The following is a 14,665-nucleotide window of genomic DNA, read 5'->3' on the forward strand; positions in this document are numbered from 1 at the left end:
AAATCAATGAAAAGCAGCCTGCCATGGTTTTTATTACCTTCTAGATGCTTCTGTAGAAGGTGGAGTAAAGTGACAGTTGCGTCTTGAACGCCCCTACCAGCCCTATACGCAAATTGGAGAGGGTCTAACATGCTCTCAGTTTTGACCACAAGCTCTGTCTTAACTAGTTTTTCAAACTGCTTCATTATCAAGGAGGTTAGAGCAACGGGTCTAAAGTCATTGAGCAATTTTGGATTGCTGCTCTTGGCACAACGGTGGACAGCTTCCAGAGAGAGGGCACCCTCTGCTGGGTGAGAGATGAATTAAATATGTAAATGTGGCCTAGCTGCTCCGCACAGGTCCTTAGAAGGCCACCTTAGAAGAAATGCGCCTTTTTTAGGGGCAATGGGGGCATGAGCAAGTAACAAAACATGTGGCTCAGCATATGACGTAAACAGTGATGTGGGAGGAAAGCCATGGCTAGTCAGGCGGCGATAGTCAGGCAGCGATTCTTCACCGTCCCTGTCATCTGATGGTTAATGGCCTCTCCATTTACAAGGGCAACGAGGGTGCGCAATTTCTTGTCTCCCCAGTTGCTCATCTTTACAGTATCTGTCAGGTTTGCATTTCCCTCTTGCTACTAGCTGCTGGAAGAGGTGTGTGCAAGTGTGCGTGTATGTGGGCGTGGTGGTGGGTGGGGGCATGTGTTGGACAGGTGGGTGCGTGTGTGTGTGTGTGTGTGTGTGTGTGTGTGTGCATGAAACAGTACACTACGAGTGTCAAATCTGACCAAAACAACAAAACAACTGGATTTCACTTTCTGAGGCTACATGAGAAGCTAAAAGCGTCACTCTGGCTAATTTCACACTGGCAGCAGTTCTCTCTCAGCAATTTGAGGGAAGAAACACAGGCCAATAGACTCTGAACCATCTTCGCAATTAACCCATTTAAGCCCACCGGCAACAATAGTTGCCAAAGTGTATGCTTGTCATTTTCCACTTGTAAATACATTTCTAAATACTATACATGTTTTGTATATCAATGATATGTGAGTAGACACCTTAGAAAATCATATTAAGAAGAAAAAAAATAAGTTTCCACATACTTCCTGTCACATGGCGTTGTTGAGTTCTTGACCCAGTTTACTGAGGGCATGGCGACCACAAACCCCCACAAGTAAAGGTGATTTTCATATTATAATAATATTTTTTTTGTTGACATATATATATCTACTTAATCATGAAAGTTTCTAGAATCATCCAAACAACAGAAATATTGCATTGGATGTATAGTTTTTTCTGCATGCAATCAATTGTCCAAGCAGCAACAATTGTTGCTGGTGGGCACATACCTTGTCAGTAGATAATAATGTTAGATAACATTACCAACATTACAAAGGGCTAATATTTGGTAACAATACAGCTTTTGATAGTGTTAGCTTTAACATTTGGTAACCAACATTACTAGTGTTTGGTAGCTAGCGCTAGCTAACTACCTAGCTAACTAACTAGCTAGCTATTAGCGCTGCCAATGTTAGCGCTGACTGTGTTGCACTGTGTGGTAGATTAGAAGGACTGAATGATATCAAATACAGGGAGAACATCTTTAACACTATTGTACATGAACAGGGATATAGAATTGGAATTGTTTGGTAAAAAATATCCATTTCAAATTGTGTTAATTTCACAAAATGGTGGCCCCCAGTGGCCATGGGAGCAAACTCTTTCGTGTTTTCCACAGAGATAAACCAGGAGGATTAGAGAGGTATACTTTGGCAGAGGATTTGAACATCCTTGATGCAGATGATCCCTCTTCAAAAATCACAAGCATTTCAGTTGTGCCAGAGTCTGAGAATAATGCCCGCGAGACTGTGACAACGATTTTTCTGATGATGATGATGTGACCTGTGATCCCAAACGCCTACCATCTAGGCTGCTCAAAGGAGACCGCTTTGTGTCTGATGGTGACACGCAACTACCCATCACTGATGATGGACAAGAACCTGAGTAGCTATGTTTCCATCCAAAAGTGATTCGAATCATTGGGAAATGCGCATTAAAAGAAATACAAATCCTGTGTGTTTCCATTAAATTTACGGAATTTGGCGAAAACTATGAACTCGCACGAGTTTTCCGCAGAACCGAAAATAACACAAGTCTCGCATTCTTCTTCTTCTACGTTTTCTGGTGGTTGGCAACCAGCTTGTAAATGCATTACCGCCTTATTAAGGCTAGAAATGTTCTTATTTTGTCCTCCGTCCACACAAGTCTTGTGTTGTTTTCCGCAATGTTTTTGCCTCGTGAGTGAACCGGAAACACCGCAAGCAGTTGTGGTGAAAGTGCGCTACGTCAGACTTAATTCAAACATAGCTGTTTCCATCCCCCGTTTTGCGAATCAACATTTTTTTCTTATCAACCAAAACCCAGCTATAGCGAGTGTATTTTAGTTTGTGTGAATCAGGGGTCAAGTTTTTTGATGACAAAATTCATGAATTAAATTGTTCTCACACTTGTTTTAAATAATAAAAGTCTTTCTCAATAAAGACAGCTGAATTACATGTTGTGTTTTTGTGCTCTAATTCACTTTTCACCATTAGAGGGGTAGATACAAGGTATGTGCCCACCGGCAACTATAGTTGCCGAACATTCAAATGAAATTTTCTAGAACAGAGACCACAAAATGGAGGAAATAACTTTACAACATGTTCATATGGGACTCAGTTAACATGATTATATGCATAAAAACATTGAGAAAAATTTGGGCACAAATGGGTTAAGACTGAAGCAGGACGTCTCACAATGGTAGGTTTTTATTTTGTAGCGGTCTCCTATTTCAGCTTTAACATCCTTTGACTGACTTTCGTTGTAAACGTCTGCTGCGAAGAAATATATTGTTTTTAACAATATAATCAATTATAATTAATTAATAATTGCTGGTGGAAACACCAACAGTAACACTCACCGGTTATATGGACAGGTGTAAGGCAAGGCTCCTTTTTTATCTTAGCAGACTTATCTAAGATAATACTAACGTAGCTTGTGTTGGGTAATAATACCTAAGTTATTGTAAATTTGGCTACTAACACATTCCCTGTTAAAACCACACAGGTTTTAACTCATGAATTCAGAAATTTTACCCCATGATTTCTGTATTATACAGAAACAAATACATAAAAAATTATGAGTACATTTAAATGTCTTAGCTGTCATGTTTGCTTTAACCATTCTACTATGATGTAGCTGCATTTTATAATCATCTCCACCTTATGTTTGTAATCTACAATATGCACAATGCATGTGTAATGCAGTGATGTTGCCTCCTGAGTCTTTATACTTTTTTCTCTTTTTTTACTTATTAGGTTTTCGGGGAAAGAACCAGGTTCCAGTTCATCTTACATGTATGATATCGACATGTATCCAGGCCCGGAACCTGACTGTTTGAAGCCATACACCCTGCAGAACATCCACAACATTTACATGTATGACTATGGACCCTTGAGGCATAGAACTGCAGGAGAGAGTTTTTATGACATGTAATAAGATACAACTGTGTAAACTCAATTCTGAACACACAGGTTTCATTACACTAAAAAACCCACTAATAAAGAAATGACAAATAAATATTTTCCCAAAAGAACTTTATTTTTAGCAAATGTAAAAAATGAAAATGGCAAAAAAAAATGTTAATAACATACAAGAGATATAAGCCCTTTTTAGATAGGAATTATGCAAATTTGCAGGAAAGCCCAATCAGTCTTTTTTCAGCATTGGCAGTATAAAAACAAAATCGGGAATGCGGCAAAATGCCGCCTACCTACTTTTGTTTATACAGAATGCGCCTTTTTCGGGGCAATGGGGGGCGTGAGGGGCGTGGGGATTTTCTGAATCTCCTCAGCAAATGGCACTGGGTTCTCAAACACCTCCTCAAAGACCTCATCAGGTCATCTACAGTCTGTAAAATATTGCATTTAAATATTGATTTCCTTATGTTTTTAAATTAAGTGCTATCCTGAATCCACCTTCCTTGTATATATTTCAAGTGTTGCCATAACTACTTCATATCATAACAACTTCATATCTTTTATCTGATGACATCATAACAAAGTAAAAGGCATGTGATAATGAGAGGCAGAAATATATATCCTGAAGCTTTTGGGAAACAGGATTTCAGTACTGTAAAATATTTCCTGGTACTGTATGTGTCTCAAACACAAAACCACCTATACTTTCTGTATTACGTACCTTTGCATCTCTTTTGAGATGCCACAGAATGTGTTCCCACTGAGATGGTTTGTGGAGGGTCCATCCTGTATCCTACATCCTGTAGTGGAGAGGTGCTGGCCACCAGGGCCCTGCTGTGATGTACTCTTGAAGACAAAGAAAAATTAAGTAACTTTAACTGATATTACACCAGATGAAAACAGTCAACATCTAAAACACTAAACAATGTTTCCCCCTGTAAAGTCAGCAGACCACACATACGTATTCAAACACATGTATAGACACACACACACACAACGGCCTTTGATTACATAAATACCTCCCCAGCTGTATAACTTGGGACCAACTACATTGTTCGGGTAACCATATTGTCAACGGACTCCATGTAACAGAGCTCAAAGTGAAAAACATTTTGTACATCTACCATAAAACATATATTAAAAGGTGATTCACAATCAAACTCTAAGTGTGACCACACATTTTGATACATAAATGTAGGTCCTGATTCGACCCCTGGTCTGACTGCTGTTGTGTTATTGGCTAACTACTTGAGCTAGTGGTAGTTAGCGGTTTAGATTGAGCACAACATCTATAAATGTTGAAGCTTTTATGGACATGCTACACATCCGTAGCTCTGTTAGATTCTTCACAATTCAATCTTTCAGTTCATCTTACTGAGACCACCCAGCTGGCAGTATAACTTACTATAAGCCCAGTAGCAAAAGCATTCAGAACAATAACTTTGGTTAGCCAGTTAGCTGAGGCCTATAGCTAAGCACTGGGTATACAGCCTAACGTAAGCATCTCCTACTCCATCTACTCCACACTTCAATGCTCAGAATCAGCCTTCTTGTTTGTTTTTACACAACAAATTTATAACTCATAAAGCATACTTACAGGTTGTGATCTTGAATCTCCAAATTTGCCTAACAAAGTGAGCTGCCCCTTCTTTCAGGAGTAACCGCTGTGAAAATCCAGCTGTAAACTGTTGCCAGTCAGTGAAGCAGTTCTCGGAAAAAATGGAGGGAACAATAAAATGTCTGGGTTATATTTTTGAGGAATACTGGTAAAAATAAATTCTAGGCACTTATTCTTTGTCTCTTCTTCCTTTGGCAGTCCAAACAAGGGTATTTTGTATTCACACTGAAAAAAGCAACGTCTCCTCACAGGCCCAGCGCCAGGATGAAGTTACTGAGGGGGCGGTTAAAAATTACGAGGGGGCAAATCTTTATTATGCAACATAGGTTCACAGTGAGTGTCTGTTTCTGCCGCTGTAATGTTACTGCCCTTAAATGTCTGGGTATTTGTGGTTTTGTGTTTTTGCTGTGCTGGACTTTATTGTCATATGCATTTAATGCACTTTTTAGTACTTCTGCTGGGCTTCTCTGGACATTAATGTCATATGCACTTTTTGCACTTTCTAAAAATACTTCTATGTCAGTATTAAGTTGCTCATAACGATATCTTGTTGTTAATTATAACTGTGTTGTTATGACAATGACAAATAAAGAATTGATTGATTGATTGATTGATTGATTGATTGACTGATTATAAAGAGCACGCAGCCGTGGGTAATTGTCGTGCGTAATGACAGCTCATCGCCGGTGAAACACAATAAACTGCACGTCTTCTTTCACATTTGTCTCATGACAGATGGAGCTTACAGACAGGCAGACAGGAGGAGCAAGCGGCAAATTGGAATGAAAGCTGGTTCAGGGCATATTCGTCCATTTATGAATAAATATGGAGTGGAAATGCTCATGCATGTGCACCAAGTTCCTACATTAATTGAGAGGCTTTACAAATATGCTGAAAATAATGTGTATATTTCTGGCTTTCTGCATACACATTTTTATCATGTCATGAATCTACACAGATTTTCCACTAGCCTAATCTGTCATCCAAAACTGGATGTCCCCGATTTCAAAACTCATTCATCATCAATCACCCTGCTATGTCTGGATGCATGTCTGACATATCCAGCAGAAAAAAATGTGTGTGATATAGAACATAGAAAAATAAACCAGCTACATTCTGTCTTACCTTTCCTCAGTAGAGTTGCAGCCTTCTCGTTTGTTTGTTGAACTTTCTGAGTAAGCTAGGAGCCACTGGCCTCGGCTACAGTCTCTTCTGTAGTGTTTTGTTTTTTGTTTTTGTTTTTTTACAAAACCACGTTCCTATATCCATCTTTGGCTTGAACTGCTTTTTGGGCAAAGAACACACTTATGCGATGGCAAAGCAAGCTAGCTTAAATCACATACTACCGTGCGCCGTGAGGCCAAACCTAATACAACGTGCAACAAACGGCGCTGTCCATGGTTCTGAAATTACCGCAAATGACAGGGGGTTATGGTGTTTCACTCTCCTCTCAAACACCATAACCCTATGTTAAAGAAAACAACAAAAATACTGTTTTTCCGGATTTACTATGGTACACAAAACTTAAACTGAGGGGGCAAAAAATCAAACTGAGGGGGCAGTGCCCCCTCGTGGCGCCAGGTCTGTCTCCTCGACAGCTCCTCAACAGTTAAAACTCTCCACAGCCTCTCCTCCAGCTCTGCTCTGAGTAGGTTTGTTGGGGGCGTGGCTCAATGGCCCCCAGGCGGGTATTGTCTGCATAGATAATGTGTTACATAGTGATGCAACCAAGTCACGGTAAGGGCAGGAATGTAAATGAGGCATTTCAGGCAGTAAAGGGAGCTCCCTTTAGCCTGGAATTTGGGCATTTTTACTTTTCAGCCCTTATAGATGCATAAAAATGCTATACAAAACACTAAAGAATAGGGAAAACCCTTAAAGTTACAATGTGTAATTTACGTGGCTGTTTATTAGCAAATATCAACTATTGCTTTCATAAATATATACAGTACAGGCCAAAAGTTTGGACACACCTTCTCATTCAATGCGTTTTCTTTATTTTCATGACTATTTACATTGTAGATTCTCACTGAAGGCATCAAAACTATGAATGAACACATGTGGAGTTATGTACTTAACAAAAAAAGGTGAAATAACTGAAAACATGTTTTATATTCTAGTTTCTTCAAAATAGCCACCCTTTGCTCTGATTACTGCTTTGCACACTCTTGGCATTCTCTCCATGAGCTTCAAGAGGTAGTCACCTGAAATGGTTTTCCAACAGTCTTGAAGGAGTTCCCAGAGGTGTTTAGCACTTGTTGGCCCCTTTGCCTTCACTCTGCGGTCCAGCTCACCCCAAACCATCTCGATTGGGTTCAGGTCCGGTGACTGTGGAGGCCAGGTCATCTGCCGCAGCACTCCATCACTCTCCTTCTTGGTCAAATAGCCCTTACACAGCCTGGAGGTGTGTTTGGGGTCATTGTCCTGTTGAAAAATAAATGATCGTCCAACTAACGCATAAACTGGATGGGATGGCATGTCGCTGCAGGATGCTGTGGTAGCCATGCTGGTTCAGTGTGCCTTCAATTTTGAATAAATCCCCAACAGTGTCACCAGCAAAACACCCCACACCATCACACCTCCTCCTCCATGCTTCACAGTGGGAACCAGGCATGGAATCCATCCGTTCACCTTTTCTGCGTCTCACAAAGACACGGTGGTTGGAACCAAAGATCTCAAATTTGGACTCATCAGACCAAAGCACAGATTTCCACTGGTCTAATGTCCATTCCTTGTGTTTCTTGGCCCAAACAAATCTCTTCTGCTTGTTGCCTCTCCTTAGCAGTGGTTTCCTAGCAGCTATTTGACCATGAAGGCCTGATTCGCGCAGTCTCCTCTTAACAGTTGTTCTAGAGATGGGTCTGCTGCTAGAACTCTGTGTGGCATTCATCTGGTCTCTGATCTGAGCTGCTGTTAACTTGCGATTTCTGAGGCTGGTGACTCGGATGAACTTATCCTCAGAAGCAGAGGTGACTCTTGGTCTTCCTTTCCTGGGTCGGTCCTCATGTGTGCCAGTTTCGTTTGTAGCGCTTGATGGTTTTTGCGACTCCACTTGGGGACACATTTAAAGTTTTTGCAATTTTCCGGACTGACTGACCTTCATTTCTTAAAGTAATGATGGCCACTCGTTTTTCTTTAGTTAGCTGATTGGTTCTTGCCATAATATGAATTTTAACAGTTGTCCAATAGGGCTGTCGGCTGTGTATTAACCTGACTTCTGCACAACACAACTGATGGTCCCAACCCCATTGATAAAGCAAGAAATTCCACTAATTAACCCTGATAAGGCACACCTGTGAAGTGGAAACCATTTCAGGTGACTACCTCTTGAAGCTCATCGAGAGGATGCCAAGAGTGTGCAAAGCAGTAATCAGAGCAAAGGGTGGCTATTTTGAAGAAACTAGAATATAAAACATGTTTTCAGTTATTTCACCTTTTTTTGTTAAGTACATAACTCCACATGTGTTCATTCATAGTTTTGATGCCTTCAGTGAGAATCTACAATGTAAATAGTCATGAAAATAAAGAAACCGCATTGAATGAGAAGGTGTGTCCAAACTTTTGGCCTGTACTGTACTTACTAAAGTGTAATGCAATTCACATACAAATGGAAGCTTTCTCATAGGCTTAGAATGATTTCTCTCTATATACACAGGCAGGGCGCGGTCTGCTGGAGGCTGCCCTCTTGCTTCGCCATATTTGAATACAGTGGCCGAAAGGGATATACGCGCTTCACCTTTCGCGTTTACCTAGAACTTGCCATCACTGGAGACGGTTAAGGTGAAGATCAATCGGTGAAGATCGCGCTTCTGTGTGAACCTGCTTTGTACTTTTATGATTCTGTCGCACTTGAAATGTAGGACCACACATATGTTTTGCCCCGTAAGAGGGAAACCACGCCACCAAATAAAAGAAAAGATCAGATAAGCGAGGACGGGACAAAACGCGAGTGAATATCGGCATTGCTTATTCCAGGTGGAAAGAACTCCTGAAGGAGAAGGATTTCACAAGGGATGCGGAGATTGCCTGCTTTCTGCTAGACAGGTAATTCAATCTGATATTTTAAAATCATTTTGGCTTCATGTTTGCAACTACTTTTCCCTCTTGTCTAAGTTTGAGTGACAGCTAACGTTATGTTTACGTGCTAACGTTATCCTAGCCTTGGCTAACGTTATCCCAGAGCTACAGCTAAATGGTTAGCCTATCCTACAGCCTAATCTGTTGTTTCTTCTCACGCTGTTGCGAAAACTGCCGTCCTCTCCTCCTCCTCTTCCCTCTGGGTAGCCGAGACACACCTCTTTGCCTGGCCGTTCCTGTACCGCCTCTGCCGCCTTTCTCTCCCTGGTCTTCCTCCTCTCCCTCTCCCTCTTCCTCATCTCCCTGTGTCCTGTGGAAGAACACTCTGGAAGCGCATATATTATAATCGTACCAACCTATATTTGCCGCACTGTGCCGTGACTATCACATAAAACGTGTTATTTTAGCATTACTGTGCTAATGCTCGTGTTACCAAAACAATTAGAAATAAAACACTCCTAACATATATCTCATAGATAACCTGCATCTCAATGGTAAGCTATAACATATCATAACATGGTTTAGATTCCTAAATAAATATTCACCTCGTCGCTAGATACTCCTGAAAAACTCGAAAAACTCTGCTGTCTGCGCAAGGCTTTTTGTCCTACGAGGCCACTGCCTCGTAGGGGGTGAGTGAGTGAGCGCTGCAATCTAGAATTTGGCTGCTGATGTCACTGTTATTCACCACTTTTACACACTGAGGCTTTAAAAACATAATAGGTCCTCTTCAATGTACTTCAAGCTTGCACTGTGCGGCTGTAGTATCTAGGAAAACAGAAGTATCAGATTTGGACTCTGTATCCGTAGATACTCTTCTCACTACAGTAGCCGACGCAAATATGCAAATGGCCCTATTTGGAGCTAGTGTTTGGTTTGTCCATTCTGGGCTACAGTAGAAACATGGTGATGCAACATAGTGATCTCCATAAATGAAGAGCCACTCCCTATGTAGATACAAACGGTTCATTCTAAGGTAAGGAGAACACAATTCATATCTTCAGGTTGTTATATGTTGCAGAAAAAATACTTATATTCCACTTCTGCCAAAATATCCCTCTAAATCCTGCACTCTGGGACTTTCAATGTGCTGTGTATTGTACATGTGTTATTAAATCACATGTACTTGAATTAATCAACAGTTAGTTACTTCTACCACTCTCCTTTTTAGCTTTCTACTTTGGACTGAGGTACCTTTACAAGAAGACTAAGGTACTAGACCAGAAACTTTGTATAAATTGGATATCTATAATTTTATTCAATAAGGTTTAATGCAGAGTTGCAGTTACATTTCAATAAAATACGTTCATATTCTTAATGATTTAAAATATTATATAAATATTTTATGTAAAACTAAATATATGCAAGTGCAGGTTGACGATGATGTATGTTTTCTTTTTAAAGAACAAACTGCAAAAATACACACAGGCAAACAGACACATTTTCTTTTTGCTACATCATGGCAAATACCACAATGGAGGTCACATATGGGGACACACCTGTATGAATTCTGGTGTGAGGTCAGCTGTTAGGAGCCAGTCCTCCAGTCTTGGGTATCCACACAGTGCTTGAAGGCTCTCCCTCTCTGGTATCCTCTGCTTCCACTGCAGCTGCGTCCAAATGTACTTGGTTAGCTTCACCTGTGGGGGCAGCAAACACAACACAGACTGCTTCACTGTGTCTCACTGACAGTTAGCAGCACTGCTGCCAGGAGCGGGAATCCCGGGAGGGACAAGGGGCTCAAGACCCCCCCTCCAGTAAAGCTACACCCCCCATTGGTCCGACATCCCATTGTTCCGACCATATTAAACTCATTGTTCCGAAGTCCGTTCCAAAATCATCATGATGCCCTGTGGTTAAGGTCTGGTTAGGTTTAGGCGCAAAAACCAATTGGTTAGGGTCAGGAAAAGATCATGGTGTGGGTTAAAATGAAAAAGAAAGTGACAAACACATAAGCAGTGAGCCTGCTTTGCCTCAAGCCGGTCACGGTGCACCATACGCCCGCCGCGAGCCGCTCAGCACCGTGGACAGTCGGACTAATGGGATGTCGAACCAATGGGCTGTCAAACCAATGACATGGACCCATCATGTCATGTTGTTAACTGTATTGGTTGTTATTCACTCGTCAGCCTATCTGATAGGTAGAGGGGCGGGATGTAGAGGGGCGGGATGTAGAGGAGACCCCGTAGATTACAGCCATGGGCGCGTCAGATGAAAAAAAAATTCGCTGTGTAAAAGTACGCTGCTGGAGATTTGTGTATGTCCGTTACGTTGGTGGATACAGAGTTTACCAAAGTGTAAGGGACATATTGCAACTGCAGAAGGTAAATAACCTCTGTGTAATCTGTGTATTGTTTCATCAATATGTAGCATGTAAAATATTGATGCTAATCGCGATTAGTGAGTTAGCATGGTAGCTAAACTAGCTCATATCTCACTGTAGTAGCCGCTAATGTTACTGTGTGTGCTGATATGTGTAAATGTTTATTAGTTGGAAGCTCGACATGAGTTTCAGTGTGAGATATGTGACTGAGAAAAACTGTCATGTACATTCGTTAGACTGAGGACCAGGAAAAGCTCCTTGGACTCTCCTCTGTCGTTTGAGAAGACTAGACATCATCTTCCACCCGGACATCTCTGTACCAGGACTGTTGTCGGCAGCCCGCTGGTGGCCTCGCTCCTCGTCTCCCTCTCGTTATACTGGGCCAGGTTTTCCCCCTTTACCAAGTTTCACATCAGGATTTGTGAGTAACAGAAACAGTGCACGTGCATTTTACAGTGGTGGAAAAAAGTTTGCGGACACCCCATGCATTTGTGAAATATTGCATTAAGAATCACTCTTAGGTCTTCAAGTGCAATTTCTTTTAGTACAGTCACAGCCAAAATACTACATAAATCCTAAAAAAGCCATTAAAAACTTAAAATTGATTGGTTCCATAAAAATACATAAGAAATTTTGAGTATTGGGTCATTTTGGTACCACTGATGAAGGTCGTTCTTTTTATTAAAAGACACAATTTTTGTTGCCAAGCTTCATGTCTACATAAAGCCAGCACATTTGAAAGTTCTTCAGACACAAAAATGGCTAAAACAAGGAACCTAACGCAGGAAACACGCCTGAAGATAAAGATTCTCAGCCAGGAAGGGTACAGCTGCCGCCAGATAGCCAGGAAGTGCAGATGCAGTCCTTCAGCAGTTGGATACACTCTGCAGAAATACAGCCGAACCAACAGCTTGGAAGACAAACCAAGATCTGGGCGTCCAAGGGTTTCTTCAGCAAGAAATGACCGCATCCTGATCCGCATGTGCAGGCAAAACTGCCGAATGACATCACAGGAGCTTCAGCAGCAGTGGTCAAACCAAACTGGTGTCCAGTGTTCCACCCGCACTGTACGTGGCAGACTTTTAGATCATGGCTTAAGGTCCTACAAGGCTATCAAGAAGCCCCTGATCAATGAGAGACAGAGGTTAGCCCGGCGTTGTTGGGCCCAGGCACACAAGAACTGGACAGCCAGGAATTGGAAGAAGATTTTGTGGTCAGATGAGTCCAGTTTCCAGCTTTATCTTCCTCCTGCTAATGTGAGGGTACGCAGAAGGCCAGGCGAAGCATTATCTCCAGCATGTACAGTACCTACTGTCAAGCATGGTGGAGGCAGTATCATGGTTTGGGGATGCATGAGTGCTGCTGGTGTTGGTCATCTCACTGTCTGTGATGGCACATTGAACTCTACCAAGTATTGTACCATTCTCGAAACCCACATGCTCCCTTCTGCGCGCACTGTTCCGTCGAGGTAAAAACTGGATGTTTCAACAAGATAATGCCCCTTGCCACACATCCAAGGCCAGTAGAACTTGACTGCAGGAGCACAGTATCCAGGTCTTAGAGTGGCCAGCTCAATCCCCGGACATCAGCCCCATTGAAAATCTGTGGTGGATTATCAAAAGGTCTGTTTCAAAGCATAACCCAAAGAATTTAGAAGAATTAAAAGCAGTAATTCAAGAAGAATGGGACAAGATTACCCCTCAACAGTGTGAAAGGCTCGTGGGGAACATGCCAGCCAGGATTAGAGCTCTACTACGTGCCAATGGCAGGACTACTAAATATTAATTTGATGATGTGATGGTTTATTTATTTTTTGTTCAGTTTTGAACACATTCTCTGTTATTTGTTGACTTTGATACAGACAATGTTGAGAACTGACATATTGAAACTGTCAAGAATTTAGTTTTGTTAGTTTTTCTTGTAAACAATAAACAAAAAAATATAATTTGTATTTGTTTGTATCTGTCTAATGCAGCCACACCTTTTGAAACACAAAAAAGATTTTTCCACAAATATTTCATGATAATATTTGAGATTGAGTAAAATTTTAAGGGTGTCCGAAAACTTTTTTCCACCACTGTATTTTACAGCTTGCCTAGCAAGTGAAATGACCGCTTGTTTTAGGTCTCACCACTCCCAAGCAACGAATCAGGCCTGCAACGGGTTTTTTGTTTTGTTTAAAGGACATTGCACTAATTATTTGGGTTGCAGAGTGAGTGTGAATGTGGGTGAGTGTGAGCCTTTTAGGTGTAACTGAAAAATAAGGTAAACAAAAGGTCAAAACTGTTGAGAAAAGCACAGAAAAAGGAACACATTTAAGTTTTGTATAATTTCATATTTGTTTATTTTATAACTGATTTAAATATTGGTTTTCCATGACTAAATTCATGATTTACATTTAAGGTATTGTGTGTGTGTGTGTGTTGTTTACATTTCAAGTTTATTAATTAAGCAATATCACACGAGAGGGAGTGATGTTGTACTGTGATATCGTCACGGCTGTGATTCGGTCGTAGGCACGAGGCCGCAGGCAGTTCAACAGTTAAATAAGCAAGGCTGATTAAGAAATGTTGAAAAATGAGGACAAAATAGGTAATTTAAGCATTTTATTTGTCTTCCGCCAACAAAAATAGTTCCCTCAGGACTCCGCTGTCACCGTTGCTATGTAACGCAGACATGGTGCGCCAGGCACTTACTCTTTACACACATTTATCTGCACGTTTCCATTAATTGTGCAGCCAGTGAAATAAGTCTCTGGTGACTGCATGGTGGACTGTGGCTTCACAGCCACAGCCGACTCTGCCTTCTGATCTGACAATATGTTGCTTTTCTCCAAGTCATTGAGCTCCGCTGATGAAACACTGACAAACCTGGATGTGTGCTCAGATGGATTCAGCTTCTCCTCTCCCTCATCTTCCTCTGATGACCATTCATAGTTCAATTATTTTAGGAAATAAATCCATATTTTTGGCTGTTTGACAGTGGATGAATTAATTAGCCTACAACGCAACTGCTGACACTAACCGTCAGTTTTGATATGACTGTTAATTGCAAACAGCTGTGAGGCGGAGTGATACATACACAGTGAAATAACCGTGATGTTGTACTCCAATATCATCACGGTTTTACTGTCTCTCAACCAATCAGA

At 41.2% G+C, this 14,665-nt stretch overlaps 1 protein-coding gene across 3 annotated transcripts in view; it reads right to left on the reverse strand.

The window, feature by feature from the left end:
* Positions 1–14,665, reverse strand: part of LOC125889079 (kinase suppressor of Ras 1-like) — a 109,656-nt gene that overhangs the window by 68,926 nt on the left and 26,065 nt on the right. For all 3 annotated transcript variants that reach the window (XM_049576759.1, XM_049576756.1, XM_049576760.1), the window contains exon 2: positions 10,694–10,834. In XM_049576759.1, the coding sequence (XP_049432716.1) occupies positions 10,694–10,834 (141 nt within the window). The remainder of the gene's footprint in view (positions 1–10,693; positions 10,835–14,665) is intronic.

This window comes from Epinephelus fuscoguttatus, linkage group LG5 (genome assembly GCF_011397635.1).
Source record: "Epinephelus fuscoguttatus linkage group LG5, E.fuscoguttatus.final_Chr_v1".
In the NCBI taxonomy this organism is placed as follows: Eukaryota; Metazoa; Chordata; class Actinopteri; order Perciformes; family Serranidae; genus Epinephelus; species Epinephelus fuscoguttatus.